The sequence below is a fragment of the Mixophyes fleayi genome, chromosome 1, assembly GCF_038048845.1.
Source record: "Mixophyes fleayi isolate aMixFle1 chromosome 1, aMixFle1.hap1, whole genome shotgun sequence".
Lineage (NCBI taxonomy): Eukaryota > Metazoa > Chordata > Amphibia > Anura > Limnodynastidae > Mixophyes > Mixophyes fleayi.
The window spans coordinates 335,277,774-335,300,365 of NC_134402.1; the positions used below are offsets into that span (position 1 = coordinate 335,277,774).

General features: G+C 41.6%; 1 protein-coding gene across 3 annotated transcripts in view; it reads left to right on the forward strand.

The window, feature by feature from the left end:
* Positions 1–22,592, forward strand: part of BICDL1 (BICD family like cargo adaptor 1) — a 77,251-nt gene that overhangs the window by 20,229 nt on the left and 34,430 nt on the right. For 2 of the 3 annotated variants that reach the window (XR_012693005.1, XM_075214807.1), the window contains exons 3-4: positions 9,820–9,936; positions 21,425–21,436. Coding sequence is in view for 2 of the 3 variants with exons in the window: in XM_075214807.1 (XP_075070908.1) it covers positions 9,820–9,936; positions 21,425–21,436 (129 nt within the window). In the remaining variant the exon portion in view is untranslated. The remainder of the gene's footprint in view (positions 1–9,819; positions 9,937–21,424; positions 21,437–22,592) is intronic. The other variant, XM_075214816.1, reaches the window with a different exon arrangement.

The following is a 22,592-nucleotide window of genomic DNA, read 5'->3' on the forward strand; positions in this document are numbered from 1 at the left end:
CTATTAAAATTCATATCTTTCCTCAAAGGTAAAAGGTGCAAATGAACCAACATTTAATCTATGAACCGGACAATTAAGAAAGGAATGGTATCGCAGTAGATAAACATTAAAAAATTCAAATAAAGGGAATTATTTCACTCCCTTTAACACCGGTGAAAAGGAACTAAGAGTAAAAATCCAGAAAGTTTCCCGTTGGGCCAGTCGCACTATTCGATTCACTCCTCTCTTATCCAAATGAACATATACAATTGCTTTAAATTCAAGGGATATTGGATCAGCATTGTGAAATTCATAAAAATGTCTGAGAATACTAGGATTATCAACTTTGTGAATAATGTTCCTTAAATGCTCAAAAATACGAAACCTTAAGGGCTCTATGTTTTTCCCACATACTTAATTCCACATCCACAGTCTAATGAATAGATAACATGTGTAGTATTACATTCATAAAATAATTGTTGTTCCTAGATTTAGTGGAAGTGGAGTCTAAAAAGGTTTTTTTTACTATCCCTGTGTACAAAATTAAATAAAATTAAATGTATACTGATCATATTGAAGGGTCTAATGCATACTGTATACTGATCCTATGTAAGGGGAGTTGACTGGTAACCAGGGTCCTAATGTGCAACAAATAAGAAGTAAATTCTTCTTTGAGACAATATTCAAATGGTACAATGAAGTCCTCTAACTACTTGGACCACTGTAGCATTTTGCTTATCTGGATAATGAGAGTTACAGCAATCATTATCATTAATTATAGATAATTAATCCTAAGAGTTCATTCACATGAAAGTGTTAGACTGCAGGCAAAGATCATTTAAACTGAGTGAAAAATAGAGCAGACATAGGGATTATTGATCCATATGGCAATCTCACCTTCTCATTCACATTGGAATGTCTGTTAAATTCCAACACACTGTGAATCAGTGTCGGACTGGCCTGCCGGGGAGCCGGGGTATCCCCCGGGAGGCCCTGTTGCCTGATAACCCCGCCCTCTTTGTTGGTGAGGCAGAGCAGAGAATTACCGAGTTGCGGTCAGTCTACATATGAAACGGAGACTGTCAAACTAATCCCTGCCTACAGCCAGCACGTGAGAACACTTCCTGCTCCTGAGACAGAGAGAGGCAGAAATGCTTCACAGTGACACAGATCTCAGATTACTCCTTCTGCTGTAGTTGCAGGCGTCCTGTAGTCATAAAGTTGCCATCCTAACTGCAGTGTGAGTCCGTGTAATCAGTAAGTAATAAATCGTGCAAACTTCTCTAGAGCTCTCCACTGTGTGACCTCGGAGGGAGGGAGATAAATTAGAATGGCTTCATTGCAATATACGTCTTCAGTGCCTCTATAAAAGGATCCTATTGCAGCTGACCAATGAATGGATTCCTAATAAACTAGTAACCAAATTCACTGTTTATATCATGTTCCATGTTTATTTGTTTTCAATCAATTGTGGGACTCTATTCCCTATAGAAGCATATCTTAATCAGAATAAAACACATTCAGACAGTTAGGTCCTTATAGGATTGCATCTGCTATATGCTTTAATATTAATGTTTTGCTTTTGTCCTTTGTAGTGGCATTGGATTATTATTGAGTGTACATTTTGTGGGTAGATCATTTTTTAGAGTCCTGTTTTTATTTGCCAGTGTCTAGAGTGTAATTAGATTTATGTAATATTTTAAATGTGCATATATTTTTATGCTAATAATTTTGTGGTCTCCATAGTGCTTCATGGATATATTAATTTTTAGTCTATACCCTTATATTGTGGTTTTCATATGATGAACGGTTGATCTCTAGTACTGTAGTATAGCATTTGTTTTCTGTGTACACTATGAGGGGAGAGAACACTAACCACAAAGAATGGACAGCACACAAATAGCTGATGATGATTGATTGTATTCAATTCATCCCTCCCCTTTCCCTGTCTCCCCTGTTTCACACAGTGCCCTCCATGCTGCATTTGCTCCCCTTCACTTACTTTCCTATTGACTTCTTTCTTCTCTTCTGTCTTTTCCTTCGCGGCTCCTCACTGCAAATGTCCTCTTTTTCTTTATGGACCATACTAAGGTGCTATACGTTGTCCTCCATGGCCTGACCCCATCCCCTTTAATGACTGACCACAACCCCTCTTACAGTTGGCCACACCCCATTGTAGTGGGCCCCTACCGCTGCATTTCCCCCGGTGGGCCCTTCATGTCCCAGTCCGACACTGCTGTGAATGCAGAAATGTCTTCTGCGCATGACTGTTTTTGCCATATAGACACACTAAGTATGGCAGCATAGTTTAAAATGCAGCATAGATTCTTTCTGTCCATAAAATGCTCATCTTCCATACAGCACAACCATATTGACGTAGTGAAGTGAATGGGGAAAGAATGCTCTTAAATGAGAAGAATAAGTCACGTCAGTTATGCAAGGATTTATATACACTGTACTCTACATATAATAACACAAGCAAATAATTATACACAATACAGTTTCAGAGTTAGATCAAATTTATACTATGACATGTATAGGGTTAGAAAAGACTAATTTAGCCATGTTAGAACTCATTTGTATATAAACCGTTTTGCATTACATAACTGAATATGGTTAGTTTAGTGTACACTATTGTGAGCATACCACCCTTAGCTGGGATGGCAGTTATCCTCTGTGGGATTTAACTCACTCAGTTAGACCAGGATATATCCAAAATAAGACTTTATTATGACAGCACAACACCACAAGACGTTCACAAGTTACAGGGTAAATGGTAGCATGTATCCTCCAGCAGCCTCTTGCAGTCAGCACCCCAAAGTAATAACATCTGTCTCTTTCAGAGTCTTATCCTCCCGTAATATTGCCACTACCGATTAGCAAAACAGTTACTGGCTCAAACAGACCCTGTCCTGGTAGGGTTCCCTCCAGCGGCACTACAATGCCTGGCCCAGAGTCCTTTTCATTGATGTCTTGTACACCAGGATCCTCCAAGCTAGAATAGCTCCCTTGGCATTCTGCTCTCCATATGCTCTTCGCTGTATACACAGTAAGTAGGGTCAAATGTCTCAAACCTCCCTCTTACAGCAGGGGTCTCTCACTGGACACTTTAGCTGCTAGACATACTGTCCCTGTTACCTTGATTATACAATAGAATGGCTTGACTCAATTAGCTATTTTGGCTGGATACACTAATCATGGGGTTACAATATTACAGCAGGGAATGACACTGCACGCTTACATGAAACAAAATCTTTGACACATTGTATCAGCAATGTTATGCCATCTGAGTCTGTGATACATTTTGATACAATAACATATATATTAATACATATTGATACATTTCCCAATGCTATTTCAGCCAATACATTACTGTGAAGGCGCATTGTATATCATCTAGAAGTTCTAACCTAATTACCTCTCAGATTACCTGTTGATCTAGCTAATTAACATGAGCTGCCAGCTAGTTAACTCAGACATTGTTCTGATTACAAACCAAATCTAAACGGCATCTCATAACAATGGACATGTGAGATAAATGGTAATTACCTTCGCTAACACAAGCAAAATGCCTTCTGCTGTCCTGTTATTTACACACAATATGGCAATATTCTTTATATTTCTACTACATACAATATTGCTGGTAATAGCAAGGGCAAAATGTACCTAGTAGCTTTAAACAATAATACACATAATACACCAATGCTCTGGTGTATATACTGCAGGTAATAGCAAGGGCAAATGTACCTAGTAGCATGAAATAATAATACACATAATACACTGATGCTCTGGTGTATATACTTAGACTGGGCCAAGGATTAAAAAGTACATTAAACCGTTAGAAACGAGTGATGAATACAAAGTTCTCAGTCCAGTAGCACCCCGTTCCCTCACAACTATAATCTTTTACCAGCATTTATTATAAACCTCACTGACTTTTTTTTCTGCTATCAAATCTCCCCAAAAATTCAAAGTCCAGTAGTAAGTCCTGTTTGGCTTTAAGAGATGCTGAAATCTTTATTCCAGTTGCTAGGCTACACCATATTACACTGTCACAGTCTAGTGATGTTACCATAGAGACGTGATTTTATTGCTGTTCTCCTGAGTTTAGGCACAACGTGCCTGTGACATCAGAAATATTACTCAGACATCACTCACTGTTGAAAACTATTATATTGAATGCAATGTAACAGTTTCACTACCGAATGAGATTGGATTACTTTGTGGATCAATACTTGGGGGGTGTTTTGCTGCAATCTACCATTGATTGCATCGTCAAGGTGTAATCATTCTTTTTGCATTGTAAATTTTCAGTGCAATTACGCTGAGCAAATAAGCCAGTTCAAACAATATGAACATCATTATGAAGATATTCTCTCTGCTCTAACCCCAGTTTGAATAGTGTTCTGTACAGCTTCCCATATAAAAGCAGTTTCTTGGTTGTGTCCAATTATTATGGAAGCAATGCTGCTAACTGCAATACCCGAAGATCAAAATCAACAACTATTAATTAATACTCTGTTCAGCAAGAACACAGCTGGTCTGTCTGCCACATAAAAATGTTAATGACAAGTGAGTGTCTCATTTGCAGTAGGTCAAAATTTAGCAGCCTTAATGTAGGTGTAAATTAACAGTCGCAAAATTGTAGCCTAATGTCTGTATTTTGAGTTGCACATTTCTTAATAATATGCATCTCAAAATACACAGTAAATAAGCGGCTGCATCAAGAAACATTCTAAGAGTATCTTGATGTGGCCGGGCAAACAATACAAACATTCTAGTTAATAATTGAAAGTCAGAAAGTCATTATGTACTTTTATGCAACTGCTAGTCCCAGCAAGGCCTGACAGCCATTGACTGCTGGGGCTAACTGGCACCTGTAGAAATACACATATTGATGGCTTCCAGTGGATGCCCATGTATGCTGGAGTATGCCAGCGCCCTTTGGAAAATATAGTTTCCTAAGAGATACCTAATGGTAAAAATACACATGCACCCTTGAGAAAAATTCTTATAAAAATGTATAGAAGTTAAAAAAAAAACAACACACGCTCACATGCACCCAATATTGTATTTTATATAGTGCAGTTGTTTTAAATAAAATAATACAACATTGTGTGTGTTTTTTACTATTTTGTACTTTTGTGTTACTACATGTTACAGCAGATCCTGGCTGTCAGGGTATACCGGCTCTTTTAGATCTACAAATTCCAGCTTGTCCAAATGTCCAAATAGTCAATGGTTGTCATGGCTTGCTGGGACTTGTGGTTCGACAAAAGTATTTTCAACTATTTCCCAGACACCCACCGCCCCAAGAGAGCCAGGATGAGCCCCAGTACTATACAGCACAGGACTGATTTGCTCTGGGTGAGGAGGAGTCCCCATGTGTTTTTGCGGGCTTGACTCCCCATGGGAATCCCACTGTGTGCTATCCAGGCCAGGGCTGGTTTCAGATTATCACAGGGGTACCTCATGCTGCAGGTCTTAATGTTGTGACCAGCCCAGTCTGACATAGACTGATGCTAGTTGCCTACTAATTTTAGGTGGGGTGGGAGAGGGGGTAAAAAGCCCTCAAGAGGAACAGATTTTAATTATATTTTTTTAGACTAGTAAAGATACCGGTAGATGGCCATGTTCATCAGCACATATCTTTACACCAGGCCTCTAAATAGTCTGAATCTCCAGTGGGCATGCTACACCTGCATATTTCACGCAAAGGCTCTGCAAATGCAGGTCTTGTGTAAATACTTTTGATACTAATGCTGTGAGCCCAAGAGACTAAAGCAGCATTACCGGGAACATACCCAAATTTTGCTGTGAGGCCCGGAGATTTCACCTTTGACTAGAATACTTGTGAGGAGTTTGTTTGCTCTCCCCGTGTTTGCGTGGGTTTCCTCCAGGTGCTCCGGTTTCCTCCCACACTCCAAAAGCATACTAGTAGGTTAATTGGCCGCTATCAAATTGACCCTAGTCTCTCTCTCTCTCCCTGTCTGTGTGTATGTCTGTGTGTGTATGTCTGTGCAGGGGCGGATCTAGAAAGATTTTCTACCCGGGGCGATTTAGGGGGGGCAATTTAGGCCCCGCCCCCTTTCTGACTTTTAAGGCTGCCGGCAGCTGCACAGTATGTGCAGGTCCGCTCGGCAGTGACAATGTGCTGCCAGGCTGCTCTGATTGTGTTTAAAACACAATCAGAGCAGCCGGGCAGCACATTGTCATTGCCGAGCGGACCTGCACATACTGTGCAGCTGCCGGCAGCAAGCCTCTGCTAGGGGGGGGCAATTGTCCCGATCGCCCCCCCTGGATCCGCCACTGTGTGTGTGTGTCTGTGTGTGTGTGTGTGTGTGTGTGTGTTAGGGAATTTAGAATGTAAGCCCCAATGGGGCAGAGACTGATGTGAGTGAGTTCTCTGTACAGCGCTGCGAAATTAGTGGTGCTATATAAATAAATTGTCATGATGATGGTGATGATACTTATTATTGTAGGGTAGTGCAGAGAGATAAAAGCTTGCAGTTGCCTGAAATGTCCACTAGACCAGAAATGCTGAACCATAGTCAATTTTACATTACATTATATAAATGCCTCCAATATTTACTTTGCGGACATTTCAGTGACATATAAAACAAAAACCCAGTGCTTGTCCCTACAAGGTATATGTTTATATTGCACAAAACATCTAATCAGTGAGCACAGCATCTTTCCATTAGATCCTTCCAGGGGCAAACACAGGATTTGTAGAGTGGGGTTTCCACACCACGCCGCCAGTGGACGTGACCAGCATGCATGGGGGCGTGGCTATAATTTTAGACAGTGCTTGGCTGCTCTCCAGCTCTTCCTATCCCCATAATATACATGGGCAATGCTGCGTGCACTACTGTTAGGTGCTCTTCCTTTTCAAGCAGAGCCGTGTGAAAAGGGGGCAGGGTCCAGCCACCTCAATTATACAGTGCCCAGGCTTGGAGGGGGGTTTCCAGGCACTAGGAAACCCCACCTCGGTTTGCCTATGCCTTCGATAATGATGGCATAAAAAAATGAACTAAACCTGACCTGTTATACCCACATAGTAATAGTTACAAGTTTCTGTTGTTGTAAAGACATAATTGTACTAAGGTCCCTATTTATCAAAGGGAGAAGGCCTTATTGTATTTTCACTAGTGATAGGGCTCGTTATCACATGACAGCGAAAACCCCACCAGCGTTAAGTGTTGCTGGTGAAGGCTCTCCCAGTGACTATGCATTATGGAGCCTACTTAACACATTTCACAGCTTTTTTGTTGGCAATAGGCTTATCAGTCTCCCCCATACATCAAAGGAGTTATCGCCAGCAGTAACCTTGCAGTGCTGCCAGCTTATGCATAGGGCAGCTGATTTAACATGTATACAAAAACTATTGCAATTCCTGATCTGGTAACGTCATACCAGTATCACTTTACCGTTACAAAAATGTTTTGCACTTGGAATGCTTTATATTTCTTCTAGCCCTCAATATGCAAGATAAAGAGCATCATAATGACCAATATACAATACAGAACACATTTTAATAACCAATCAGAACTGCTGGGGAGCAAGTGTGCGGTAGAAAGTTCAAATTGTACAAACCCTTCCCTGTCAGTCTGTGTATGGTCTAATTGGAAACAGATCCTGTCATCAACACAATCAGCCCATGTGTGTCCATCTTAAATAACTTATTTGATCATAGTAGACGCATAGTAGATTTAAAAGATTTAAAAAACAAAAAACAAAAAACAAAAAGCAAAAAAAACCCCCTATGATTGCTTGCATACGATAGTTATGACCCGAGCACAGTAGCCATCACCGCTGCAACTTACTATGGTCTAGGAGCCCTGGTGTTGACCTCCCCCACTTCCTGCTCATCTAATTATATTCGCTCTTCACCTAACGCTGCTGGCAAAATGCTGTGCACATATCGCGTCCCAGAGAGGGAGCCAGATAGGCCAGTAATGCCAACCTGAGATGGCAATAGTGTTACTTAATTAACAAATGCTGCTGCCCCATAGAGGTCTATGGGAACAGCAGTAAGCTCTGATAATTAGGTTAATGCCTGAGAAATCTAAGATTTCTCTGATATTAACCCTTTCATAAATAACAAAAAGCGGTGAAAGAGCTCTTCACTGCTTCTTAAATAGACCCCATAATGTGTTAAATTCAGTAAATGACGTATGTAACTTCAGTATAGCTGCACTTTGCTAATTGCTCAATATTGCAGTTTTCAAGAGTGCAATTTAGGTAATGTTAATAAGAATAATTAACAAGCTGTTATATTATACACTTTTTATAATATACCAGGTGCTCAGGAGGGCTAATTCTCCTAGTAGTCTCAAACTGCATAATTGCGATACCATAAAAGTAATCAGTATGAGCTTTGCATTAATATATAAAGTCATCTATTAATTGAGATATTGACATATGCATGACATTTTCATAGCTTATCAGTACACATATTTGAGATAAGGGTTTCCTTTCATCGTAGAGGAAAGCATTTTCATATACACAGCAGACGTCCTCTCAGAAACGGTTCTGTAGGTCACTGCAGAAAACCTGAAAGAAAATGTGCCTTAACAGTAGATAGCAAAGTTCTATATAACCTGGATTATCTCTGCTCCTGTCATGGGATGGGAATATTTACAAATACATTTGTGAATGTTTCAAGGTTCATTTCATGTTCAGTCATGTATTTCAGATTTAATGGTCCTTTGCTTTGAAAGTTATTATGAAAAAATGGAAACAATTCTAAAATGTATATAACAATATTGCAAATACAGAAGAACATTCTTTTTATCATTATATCTCATTTGTTTTTCCAAATAAATGACCTCCATGGTGTTTACTGATGTCAAAACTAATCGAGTTAAGTAGCATTTAAGCTCTGTTCAGTAAGCACGTCCATTAATCCATATTCTTAACAGCAATATCCTTTATGAAAATCAAGGTGAGGACTTAAGCTAATTTCACATTGACGGTTCTGACACCCAGCAACACTTATGTGACAATATCATAGAATCATAAGGCCAGTGGCAGGATGGAACAGATGTTAGTATTATTTCAGTCTGCATGCTGTCACTGACACAAATATATTTAGCATGCCATAGAAAAATGAAGTTCGTTCTCTACTGCGGAAGGAGAATAGAATGAGGGATACCAGGAACAGAAGAAAAGATGTTGAAATGCATAGCAACCAATCAGATCTGTCATTATTCTGCTCCTGTTTACAAAATGACATACATCTTATTGGTTGCTATATTACATCACCTGGATTTTGTGCACAAGTTCTTAGAAACATCTTCCTTTGTGTTTAATACTAGACGTGTTTTCCTAACCTCTTTGGGTCCAAGACAGCTGCTGCTAGAGCCAAACCTGCATGCTTGTGTTTATTGTCCTAATAAGTGCAGCGGTAAAATCAATGCCACATTTATCATTTATTCCAGACCCTGCAGTACAATCATGAAAAGTATAATGCAGAATTTTCTTAGTAGGATGTAGCCATTAATTATGTGGTTACATAACACACAGCAAACCACATTAGAGATTGGTCTACAGAACATTGCTACTTTGTCTAAGGTACACTTTTTAGTAGTGTTTTACCAGATAATATATAGCATAAACCAACTATTTCAGTCTCTGGATATTTCTGTCTGACTGTCTTGTCTTCATGTGCTAAAATAACTGCCCATTACTCATTTGGATATACTAGAATCTGTGAATTGAAACTTGAAGGCAACTTAACAAGTTGATCATTAGCTTTGATTCCATGTTTTATTTTTATGTCTTTATTATCTTCCTTTTGATTAGCTTACACCACACTGTATTGTTTCTTACATTTAGGCTACAGAAATGGAGAGACAGCTGTCGCTGCAGGTCAGTGGGCTTCAGGAGGAGTTCCGTGAGAAGAGTACGTCTACAAGCCAACACATTTTACGGCTGGAAAGTCTACTAGCAGAGGTGAGATTCTTTATATACAATATTAATTAAACAACAGTGTTATTAGATGGATTTCACTACAATACATGTGTATACTGGGTAGTCATTCAATTAAAACAGTACTGTAACTTGATCTTGGTGATGGTCTCTCAATCGAGTGTACTATATGAATGTTTACCTGACTCCTCCATTAAAATAGACTTAGTGAAAGAAGATGACAGAATCTCATGAGATGGCAAATATTAATGTATTCATTTGTTCTGATACCCAAAGGAAACAAAATTATGATTAGTCAAATTGGACTGATCCATTCAATAAAAAGTCAGATAAAATTACCTGAGTACATGGGGCTCAATTGGTGTCCCAATAGCTGGGTGTATTACTATTTAGGTAACAGACAAAGCTATTTTACTAAATGCAAAATGAGCTCTGCACGTACATTTGTGGAACAAGATGACATATTTGTTGAGAAGTAGACAACCTAAGCTGACTTCTACTATGGGGAAACCCAGCCCTAGGCAGGTCAATGCAGGGCTGGTGCCTCTATGGAGGAGAGCCACAAACAAAAGTGTGCACACTCACAGAGGCTACCAGCACCATTGTCTTCCTGAGCCTCCTGGGCTATGGGGTGAGGGTAATTAGCAAGATGTGGACCAAGTGGTCCAAGTATAATGGATAAGTTCTGGTGGGGACCTTAAAATCCTCATTTAAAAGCAACCCATTCAGACACTGCAGCTGACACAAAATAACTATAGCCAGGAGTAGCTAGGACTCTAAAAGGTATTTTGTGTCTTGGTTGTTCTTTGTAAATAAGTTCCAGGGTGATTTTGTTTTGCAATCTTTGTGTGTTCAGGAAGTGTCAGGAGGCCCAGAAGTACTCCCTGATTTCACCAGGTGATGAGTTGGGTTGTTTCCAGTAGCTGATGGTGATTAAAGCAATTAATTCCCTTAATCGTAACATTTAACACTGTTGGCCAGGAAAAACTAAAGTTGTCAGCATTTCTGTACATAGAATGCATTACATGACACTCATATCCAATCCAATGTGCCACCCTCGTCAGCTAGGAATGCCTGATGGTCCAATCTCTCCTGACCAATAGCGGTAAATTATGTTCTGGACATACCATGATCTTTAGGAAAATTGGCAGGAAAAACTGTAATTGTATAAACTGTCCAGTTGTGGTTTCTTTGCTAGCATCACTGCATTCTGTTTAAAAGTGCAAACCTCTATATTAGACATTCTAGTTAAATATTTACAATGCATACTACTTTATAACAAAATAATACAGGATAAAACATAAAAATTAACACTAAAACAAGCTGCAATTAGACAAAGGTAAAATAACACATAAAACAAATTCTGCATATGCATTGGTATCAGGCTCTCCAATCGATTATTCTTAACTTTTAGGCAATTAAAACCACTTCCCAACCATAACCCCTATGACATTGGCCCAAAGTTGTATCCCCATTTGACCAAGTTGACCAGGAGTTCCTAAAGCAATTGTCCAGATTCATGGAAAATATGTGAATCAACCTGACTGGTATCAAATATCGCCATTGCAGCATTTCCATACATTTCTCATTTTGTTTCAGGTGTCCCTGAATGTGGCACTGAAATTCCCAAGTAATGCAGCATTGTGATTTCACTGTTACAGATAATAGGTCTTAGGTCTAAAGGTGGCCACATAGGCTAAGATCCAGCCATTTGGCTTAATGAATTTTATCCAATTTGGCTGCTCATGTGATCATTCAAGAGTCAGGCTGAATGGAAAAGGATTCCGTTAGTGTGGTTGGCATGATTGACACACACACAGTGAGAGTGGTCACCAGGCAGGAATCATTCTCAATAGAAATACACCAAAGTGTTACTCCGGAGTCCCAAGGGGTCTAGGATATTGAATGTGTTTGTAATCACAATGCAAAACTGACTGGATATGAAATGAAAAAAACATTTATTGAAGGTGAACAAATTTCATGCAAAACAATTACATCGGTGTACTGATAAAAACACAAAATTGTTGCTGTGTTGTAGAAGCTGAAAAACATAAACCACAATATTAGGGGCAGATAGAACTCAGCTACACATATTGTAAGTCATATTCCGCAATAGTGAAATTCCAGATCTTTATCAGATGTGAAGGTTATATTTTGTGAAATGATGTGACTTTAGACTTTAAATTCCACAATCTATAAAAAAAACTTAAAAATAGATGTCTCTAACATGAATCATGGCACACACTGAAAGGGAATGTTGCATTAAATGTAAGCCTTTAAGATGAAGAGGTCCAGATCATAGGTCAAAAGGCCAGATAATTCACTGGCTACATACACCCACTACATCAACCTCTACCAGTCCATTTCCTGTATACAGCACCAAAAAATTAGTCAGGTTGATCTTATGCTAATTACTATGTAGGGGACACTCAAGCCTCCGGAGACCCAAGCACAACTTATAACATTATATTGAAACCAAGGTGGCTTTTTTCCTCCCATTGTTTTCCTTTCCAGGTACATCAACCTGGATTCATCTAGAACAGTAATGGGCAACCTAATACACTTTGGGGGCCACAAGATGTAGTTCTCTAACCTTCAAAAGGGCCACACATTACCCTTAACCTCAGTAATAAGTTTAAACAAGACATTTAATCTAAAATAGAGACCCCTATCTGTAATAACATATCATCAGTCATTTTAAACAACTGTTACAAGCTGTAACAGCCAAATCTGACAATGAAGCAGGAAGGAGCTGGTGGCTGCAGATGGAGGCTCTGAGGAGAACCTGATAGCCTGAATTCTTCTTGGCATGGGTTCAACAATGTGCTGGAAACATTCCTTAAATAATCTGGTCCATATTGACATGATAGCATCACACAGTTGCTGCATATTTGACTGCTGCACATAAATGGTACATTATCCTGATGGAAGTAGCCATTAGATGATGGGTAGAATGTGGCCTGTAAGGGATGCACATGGTCAACAACAATACTCAGGCTGTAGCATTTAAATAGTGCTCAATTAGTATGCAAAGAAAACTTTCCCCACATCATTACTCCACCACCACCAGTCTGCACAATTGACACAATGCAAGATAGATCTATGGATTTTTTTATGCAAAATTCTGACCTTACCATCTGCATGTGGCAGCAGAAATGGACATTCATCAGACTAGGCTATATTTTTCCAGTCTTCAACTGTCCAGTTATGGTGAGCCTGTGCCCACTGTAGCCTCAGTTTCCTGTTCTTAGCAGACAGGAATGGAACCTATGGTCTTCTGCTGCTGTAGTCCATCCATGTCAAGGTTCAACTTGTTGTGCATTCAGAGATACTCTTCTGCATATTACTGTTGTGACACATGGTTATTTGCGTTACTGTCCCCTTCCTGTCAGCTTGCACCAGACTGGCCATTCTCCGCTGACCTCTCTCATTAACGTGACGCCCAGAGAACTGCCACTCACTGGATGTTTTTTGTTTTGCGCACCATTCTCTGTAAACTCTAGAAACTGTTGTGCGTGAAAATTTAAGGAGATCAGCAGTTTCTGAATTACTCAAACCACCCCCTCTGGAACCAGCAATCATTCCACATTTCTTCTCCATTCTGGTGTTTAGTCTCAACAACAACAGAACATCTTAACCATGTCTGCATACTTTTATACATTGATTTGCTGATTATATATTTTCGTTTATGAGCAGGTGTACCTAAAAAAGTATCCATTGAGTGTATATAGTTAGTCATTGTTTTAAATTGGAATTTGTTAGCCATAGTATAAACCTAAGCAGTTATAGTAATAGTGAATTCTTCAGGCAATAATACTTATTAACTTTTATTTAGCGCCATTGGAGATATGCAGCACCTTACAGGAAAGTACATGAGTAAAAGGGTACAGACAATGGCCATGTTTGTTTTTTTTAACTTCGTCCAACTATACAGTATTATAAATTATATATGCTTTTTTTAAGCTGAGATTTTTTGAGGACATTTGTTAAATAAAAGTGTAGCTGTACCTATTTGCAGTATCAGTTGAGAGAACAATAGAACACTATTTCTAAACAAATTGGCTAAGCACCCTAGCTTGTGTGTACCAACAAATAATGTGTAGGAGTATCCATAGTGTGTTTGGCTATTTTAGATATGGTCTTTCAGGTCAAACAGTATGACCAAATTGTACAACATGACAAAGTGGTTCTCAGGGCTGTGCTTAGGTCGCTTCACCAGTGGGTATTTTGCGGGGTTCCTCTGAACAGCACTGGTATATTCATCAAATTAGGTTGACCTATGATCATTGCCTTCATGGTCTTGGAATTAGATCCACAAAGCATGCAGTGTTTATGTCTGTGGCTGGATCACTTTAACTTATTTGTGGCTGGATCATGTCGAAATAAATTATTGTAGAAATGTATTTCAAATCAGAGTTGCAGGCACCAATGTATATAATTGCAAATGCACTTATCGTTTTACATTGGGATGTGTTTTGTATGGAAATGTCTTGTTTGGGGTTTTATAACTTTGCTAGAGTTGACTGCTATCAAGTTGACTGCTATCAGCTTAAAGCTGACTGCTATCCACGACCTCTTTCTATCCAACTCCTTTAACCTTCTTGCCGTTACTGAAACCTGGCTCTCCGATTCTGATACTACTTCCCCCACTGCCCTCTCCTATGGTGGCCTCTCCTTCACCCACTCCGCCAGGCCTGGTGCCTGCCCAGGCGGTGGAGTGGGCCTCCTCCTCTCCTCCACCTGTACTTTTCGTGTCATTCCCCCTGAACCCTCCCTCTCCTTCTCCTCCTTTGAAGCTCACTCCATCCGTCTCTTCTACCCCATCCAACTCCGTGTCACTGTCATCTATCGCCCCCCTGGCCCCACCTCCCTCTTCCTTGACAACTTTGCTAGCTGGCTTCCTCACCACCTCTCCTTCGATCTCACCTCGATCATTCTCGGTGACTTTAACATCCCCATCGACAACCCCACCTACCCTGCTTCCAGCAAACTGCTCACCCTCTCTTCCTCCCTTGGTATCACCTAATGGACCTCCTCCTCTACCCACTGCCTTGGTCACTCCCTTGATCTTGTCTTCTCCTACCTATGTAGTCTCTCCGACTTCTCCATCTCTCCTTTTCCTCTATCCGACCACCATCTCCTCTCCTTCTCTCTCCTCTTCTCCTGCTCCCCCCCCCTTCCCAAACCTACTCTGTCCATACGCCACCTCGACGCTCTTGACCCTGCCTCTCTGTTCTCCTCTCTCGATACCCTCCTTTCTCCCCTTTCCTCCCAGGCCTGCCCTTACCAGGCGGTCTCCCTCTACAATCACACCCTCACCTCCGCTCTGGACGCGGTCACCCCTGCCCACTCCGTCCACCCCCGCTGCTCCAAACCCCAACCCTGGCACTCCAAATTTACCCGCTTCCTCCAAAAATGCTCCCGTACCACCGAACGTCACTGGAGAAAATCCCGCTGACTTCCTCCACTTTAAATTCATCCTTTCATCCTACAGCTCTGCCCTCTCACTCGCTAAACAATCTTTCTTCAAATCCCTCATCTCTTTCCAGTCCTCTGACCCCCGCCGCCTCTTCACCACCTTCAGCACTCTCCTGGCCCCCTCCCCCCCTCCCTCCTCCCTGACTGCCTCCAATTTCACCTCCTTCTTCTCCTCTAAAATCGAGGCCATCCGACTTGAAATCACCTCCTCCACTCTCTCTTCCACCCCTCCCACTCTTCCGTCCTCCCCCCCAACCACCTTCCCCTCCACTCCTTCCGCCCCACCACCGGCGAGGAAGTCCACTCTCTCATTTCATCCTCCCCCTCACTACCTGTCCCATGGATCCCATCCCCTCCCACCTTCTTCGCTCCCTTTCCCCCACCACCTGCTCCCACCTCGCTCACCTCTTTAATCTCTCCCTCTCCACTGGCATCTTCCCCTCCTCCTTCAAACATGCTCTCGTATCCCCCATTCTTAAGAAACCTAATCTCGACCCCACTTCTCTGTCGAACTATCGCCCCATATCTCTGCTCCCCTTTGCCTCCAAAATTCTCGAGAGGCTAGTCTGCAGCCGTCTCGCCTCCTACCTTTCTGAACACTCCCTCCTTGATCCTCTCCAGTCTGGTTTCCGCCCCCTCCACTCCACTGAAACTGCCCTGGCTAAAGTCACCAATGACCTCCTCTCTGCTAAAGCCAGGGGCCACTTCTCCCTTCTCATCCTCCTTGACCTCTCTGCAGCCTTCGACACCGTTGACCACCCCCTCCTCCTTCACACCCTCCAGTCTTTCGGCCTCTCCGGCCCAGTCCTGTCCTGGTTCACCTCTTACCTTACTCACCGATCCTTCTCTGTCACCACCTCTGGGTCTCTCTCCCCCCCCGTCCACCCTTCCAGTCGGGGTCCCTCAGGGCTCTGTTCTGGGACCCTTACTCTTCTCTTTATACACCTCCTCCCTGGGTGAACTCATCAGCTCCTTCAGCTTCAGCTACCACCTTTACGCTGACAACACTCAACTATACCTCTCCTCTCCTAAACTCTCTCCCTCCCTCCTCTCTAGGGTGTCCGGCTGCCTCTCTGCCATCTCCTCCTGGATGTCCTCTCGATTCCTCAAACTTAACCTTGCCAAAACTGAGCTCATAGTTTTCCTCCCTCTCATACCTCATCCCCTTCTGACCTCTCCATCACTGTCGACAACACCTCTATATCCCCTGTCCCCTAACTTCGCTGCCTTGGTGTCATCCTCGACTCCTCTCTCTCCTTTGGCCCCCACATCCTCTCTCTTGCTAAATCCTGCCGCTTCCAGCTGCGTAACATCGCTCGCATCCATCCCTTCCTCTCCCAAGATGCCACCAAATGCCTTATCCACTCTCTGATCATCTCCCGCCTGGACTACTGCAACCTCCTCCTCACTGGCCTCCCCCACTCTCATCTCGCTCCCCTTTGATCTGTTCTTAACGCTGCCGCTAGGCTTATTTTCCTTTCTCACCGCTCCTCTTCTGTCTCCCCCCTCTACCTAGCCCTTCACTGGCTCCCATTCCCCTTCAGAATCCTCTTTAAGCTCCTCACACTCACCTACAAGGCCCTCGCCAACTCCACTGCGCCCTACATCTCCACCCTCCTCTCTATTCATGCTTCATCCCGCACTCTTCGTTCTGCCTCTGACCGTCGCCTCTCTTTCCCCCTTATAATCTCCTCCCATGCGCGTATCCAAGACTTCGCCCGCGCTGCCCCCCTCAACTGGAACAAGCTCCCTCCCTCCATCAGAACTTCCCCTAATCTGTCCAGTTTCAAACGGGCCCTAAAATCTCACCTTTTTCTTAAAGCCTTTCTGTCTCCCACTTAACTTCCTACCTTATCTTCTGCCTCCGTTCCCCTACTCTCCCTCTCTCCCCTGCATCTTTCTGTCTGTCCAACCCTCCCCTTAGATTGTACGCTCCTCTGAGCAGGGCCATCTCTCCTCCTGTTTCCACCACTTCTAACTCTGCTCTCCAGCTACTTAGCCCTCCTCCTGGGGGGTCCTCCACCCCACATCCACTCTCGCTCCCTCCTCCCCCCTGGGGGTCTACCTGTCTTCCGCGCCCTCCTTCTTGGGCCCCGTCGTTTGCGGATCCTCCCTCCCCTTCCCCGCCCTCTCTAGCTGTGCATTGAGCTTATTGAGTTACTGTGCTTACTGTTTACTGTACTGTGCTGTCTCCCATTGTATTGTAATTTGTTTGTCCCTGTACGGCGCTACGGACACCTTGTGGCGCCTTATAAATAAAAATTAATAATAATAATAATAATAGAGGAAATCTCCAATTAGGCATATATGCAGAGAGAGTCTGTTTTGCTGAGAGCAGGAAATGCTAAGCATGTCTATTCAATGTGAGTGACCAAAACTTGAATACACAACAGGGAATTGTTACCTTTGTGCAGGACTTGTTAGACAGATAGGAAACCTAGCAATGTAAACACCACCTGATGTAGGATATCACAGATAAGTGTACATTTTGTTAGGTATAAATTACATTTAAATTCATGTTTGGGAAAACATATTGCATCCTGATACTAAAAATAACTCAGACTTCTTGGGACCAGCAAAAGCGTTCAGGGGGCTGGCTTCCCCCCTGCTAAGCTGTGTACAAAACTGTATAAAACAGCTTTGGTTAGCACTGAAATGTATCATTATTGTTCCTTCTGACCTCTTGATCACTGGTACCTTCAACCAGTTTGAACTGTCCTTGTTAGGACTACTGGAGCTAAATAAACATCACTTGCTTGACAACTTCTTCCATGCTGAAATTTCTGTGACCTACAGATTAGACCTAACTCTAATCCGTTCCCAGCTGTTTTGAGGTTTGGACCCAGCTTTCCGGTACCACCACTTTGCCCACTACCCTGCAGCTCTGGCCAGTGTGATAGGCCAGGGTGGATTCATCCACAGCAACCCCGATCCATAGGAAGAGGTCAGGGGTACCAGCCCAGGTACACCGGCAATGGGGTACACTAGCAGCGACAGTTACCCAGAAGAAAGCCGGTTCTGGATGCTGTTAAGGAGTCCAGTGGTGGCAGCAGCTTAAGCCCCCCCCCCCTACTGTGGTTAGAGGGCACATAAAGAAAGGGAACAGTGGCAAAGTAAGCCCAGCCGGTTCCCAGCAGCAACAGACAAAGTGGCATAGGCGGTCCATTCTGTCACAGTGTCCCTTGTGGTTATACTTCAGAACCACGATTTTACACACTCCACAGTGAACTTCACAGATTGAAAATGGAGATTTTAATAGCACATACAGTTTTAAAGGCATAATACTCACAACTTCTCATTGACATAGTCCATGCTTGTTAGAACTTAAAAACATAACTTTGGTGGTTTAGACACAAGCAGAAAATGAGTTCTCAAGGAGTTTAAAATGGGATTCAAATAAGGCAATTAGGGCTAAATTTACTAAAGAGCAGTTTGATGAAACCGCCGGTTTTCTGCGTTTTCTCTTCGGCATTCAAAACTGCCAGAAAACCACAGTTTAACAAAGCACCACATTACAAATCGCTTTCCTGATTTTTAACATGATTACAGACAGTCAGATTTACTAAACTGCAGTTTGCCAAACCCCCAGAAAACAGCCGGAAAAAAAAAAGCGAGTTTGCTCAATGAGCATTTTGTTTAAGCTATCTTGCCATTCAGAGCTTAAGAGGAGACACCACTGACTTATAAATTATGGAGAGAATCATTATTGATTATGGGGACACAATTTATTTATAATTAACTTATGGAGCAAATTTTATTTTTCATTATATTAAGGGACCAATATTATTTTATTAGATTATGGGGCAATATTAATTTAGAAATATATTAAGGGGGAAATAATAGTTGATAGTTGATTGCTACTGGGGGCAATTATTATTTCATGATGGGGGCACCATTTAAAGTGAACACATGGCACTACAAGTGTCAGCATGCACATGGGCGCAACTGCATGCTGGCACAGTATTTATGAGCCATCTAGCCTACCAGAAGCAGGTTTAAAACAAATCTGCCTTTTTTTCTGGCGGTTCTGACTATGCCACCTGCGGCTTAAGTGTTTCCAAACTGCCACATATGACCAGTGGTTTTACTTTCAAGCCTCAAACTGCCCTATAGTAAAAGAGTCATTTTGGAGTGCTAAAGCGCTGGAAACTTGTGGCTATACACGGCAGTATCAAACGCCACCAAATTTGCAGCAAATCTACTCCTTAGTGTCACTGTTTTGCTGCCACTCTTTCTTCCAGTATGGCAAGAGTTTTCTAAAGGAGTCAGTAGGCAGTCTTCAGTTATAAGTGGAAGCAAATCACCACATCATGCAACTGCAGTTGTAACTAGTGGTAGTCACTTCTGTGGCTACAATAAATCCGACAGCAGTTTGAGTGAAAGGAGAAGTGCGATTTTCAGGTGTCCGACCTGAAGGGGAGAACGACTGCTTGAAATGACTGTTACAAACAATTCCGCCAAATGAACATCCCGACGCCTGCAAATCACATCAGGTTAAAGTGCGACCTAGACATTCTCGCTATTAAGGTGGTCAGTTAAGGAACCGCCGCCTCTACAATGTATACTAAACATTGTACAGGCGGTGCTTCATTAACTGACCTGTTCCATGTTTTCTGTAGAGAAAGGAGGGGGGAGAATGAATGCAGCTCCATCCCCCTCACCTGTATCCTTGACACCACCTGATCTTACCCATAACCCACCTCACTTCAATTTAAGGACAATGAATAACAACCTCACTGCCACATCAACCAATATACATATTTACAATGAGCTACAATGTCCCCTTATCCACATGTAATTAGACACTGCAGTTGTATTCTGTTGAGCTGGGGAACAAAAGCAAGGGCTATAAAAAGTACTTGCGATAATCCACTTTATGTGAGAAATGAGGCACGGGCTGGTTAAAGTGTTATCAAACTCGTTTTGTCATAGCAACAATAATTTAAGAAAATAATGCATCCCTCTGTCTCTTTAACTAAGTGATTGCAGGCCATAATTTAACAGTTGCTACTATGTCTCCTTAGCAGCTTATCTCCAGAGATGACTTTACAATAATGGCCTATCTAAATTATTAAAGTCAGTATCTAGCATGTTGATAAATGTGGTCAGAGGATGACTGCTGTTGGCCTGTGTCTGCAGTCATCTTCCAACTGCACTTACAGGCCCCAGTGAAGCCAAAAGTGATTCAACTGCTCGACCTAGTGCCAAACAGTTGAGTCCTGTGGTTAGACCCATGAGTGCAGCTAGATTTAGCCTAGGGCTACACCATATCTTGTGTTGTAGTGGCCTCTGATTGGCCGCATGCAATCACAGAGCATTAATGCATGCAACTTATCTTCCCTTTTGTACAAATTGGTTCTCCAAAACACTGGTTATGCTTATGTGTGAGTGTAGGATATTATTCCAGCAGTCAGACAGAGTTATATTGTTATGCAGTCTTTTCTGTATGCCCTTTTCTTTTGGGGGGGGGGATAATTTATCGATTCATACTGAATCCTCACCTTTCGAGGCCCCTTTCATCCCACTGTGCCCCCTTATCACACTGTGCCCCCTTATCACACTGCTGCCCCCTTATCACGTTAAAGAACAGGGTTCCTATATTGTGATTTTCAACCTGAAAAATTACATACTGAATCACAGAAGATTTTCTATATTATAGTTTCAGCAAACTCTTGGGTTATAATATGTAGTATACAAGCAGTATATAGCTTTCTAAAATCATTCTATATTAGGGAATCTGGGCTATAATGTCCCAACATCAAGGAGATTCAATCTATATAGTGCGAGTATAACATCCTTTAAGTGTTTCAGTGTGCAATATGCTCCCTCTGTTCCTATACAACAATCCTAATTGGTTAAAGTTTCATTCTTCTACCCTGTATATGTTTAAATTTAGAGCAACAATGTAGCATCGGAACAAATCTATTTCGTATGCCTGACTTAAACTTTGTGTTCCTTGGTCTCTGTCATTCCTCCTTCCTCTACTTTCCATTCAATCCCATTCTCCTTTCTCTTTTTTCCTGGTGTGGAGCAGCAGATCCTAGAAGTAAGTACCTTTTCCTTCCTCGGTGGAGTGCATGAGCCAACCCATCATGTGTATCTGTCGTCACTGTCTGCATGCTGTCTTGATGTTCAAAAAGCATTTCTGGTGTGTACATACTGGGCAAAATGATTGTGGATTGTGAGCTAGCAGTGTTGTGTGGGAGATACTGTGTATAATAATAAAAAAGTAAGTACTATTCTAATGCTAGGTTCCAATTAATTTTGCAGACCAATTAGGAACAACAGCACATTCAAAGTACTTCATGTTATCGTTCAAAATGTTGTAATAGTGAAAGTTTTGAAGAATCTGAGCCTTAGTCAGATCTTGATTAGCCAACCACTGTAAATGTTCTTAACTTGTAAAGGTCAGGGTCGTACAAATTAGGAGACTTCATCGTTGTTTTTGAATTACATCATACAAATAATGGAATATAAATTGGTTGCGTTCTGGAATTTGTGGTAAAAGTATATGTATCACAATATCTAATATTACAATGTTTAAATGCATTAAAGGTACAATATGAACAGACAACCTGTCCCATTAAAAACATTATCAAATCATGAAAGGTTTTAAAGAAAGACTATCAGCAAAATCATTTCTATATATTGTGTATAATGGATATATTTAACCACTGCAGTCCTATACACTGTTTTTGTTTAATGTTAAACTGTTAACCAAAGAGGAGTATTCATTAATAAATAAGACGGTACTATGATCATATCTACAAGTCAGTTCATGTTGGTGTTGTGTAGGGGGACACCGTAAAACATAATCCCCTCCATCTGATACAAAATGCTCTGCTATTGAATTTCCCACTTAATTTACAATTGCAGTTCCTTGTGCTTAATTAACTAATTATTGAGAGTATGTTTAATTCATTAATTCAGCCTAAGTAGCTGCAATAGTAAATCAAATGGGAAATTCGGCAGCAGAGCATTTTGTACCCAAATGAAGGAGTCCTGTTGGACGATATGTAGTGATTTATGTCTGCACAGGAAGAAAGAGAGTAATAGATCAGTTATACTATCGCCCTCAGATTCTTTATCTTAGAGGGAACAATGTTGTGGCCCAATATATAGGCTGCACAAACGGGTTAGTCCTCATAGGTTTAATTCACTTTCTATTGTGATTATATTTATTTTGTTATAATAACACACAC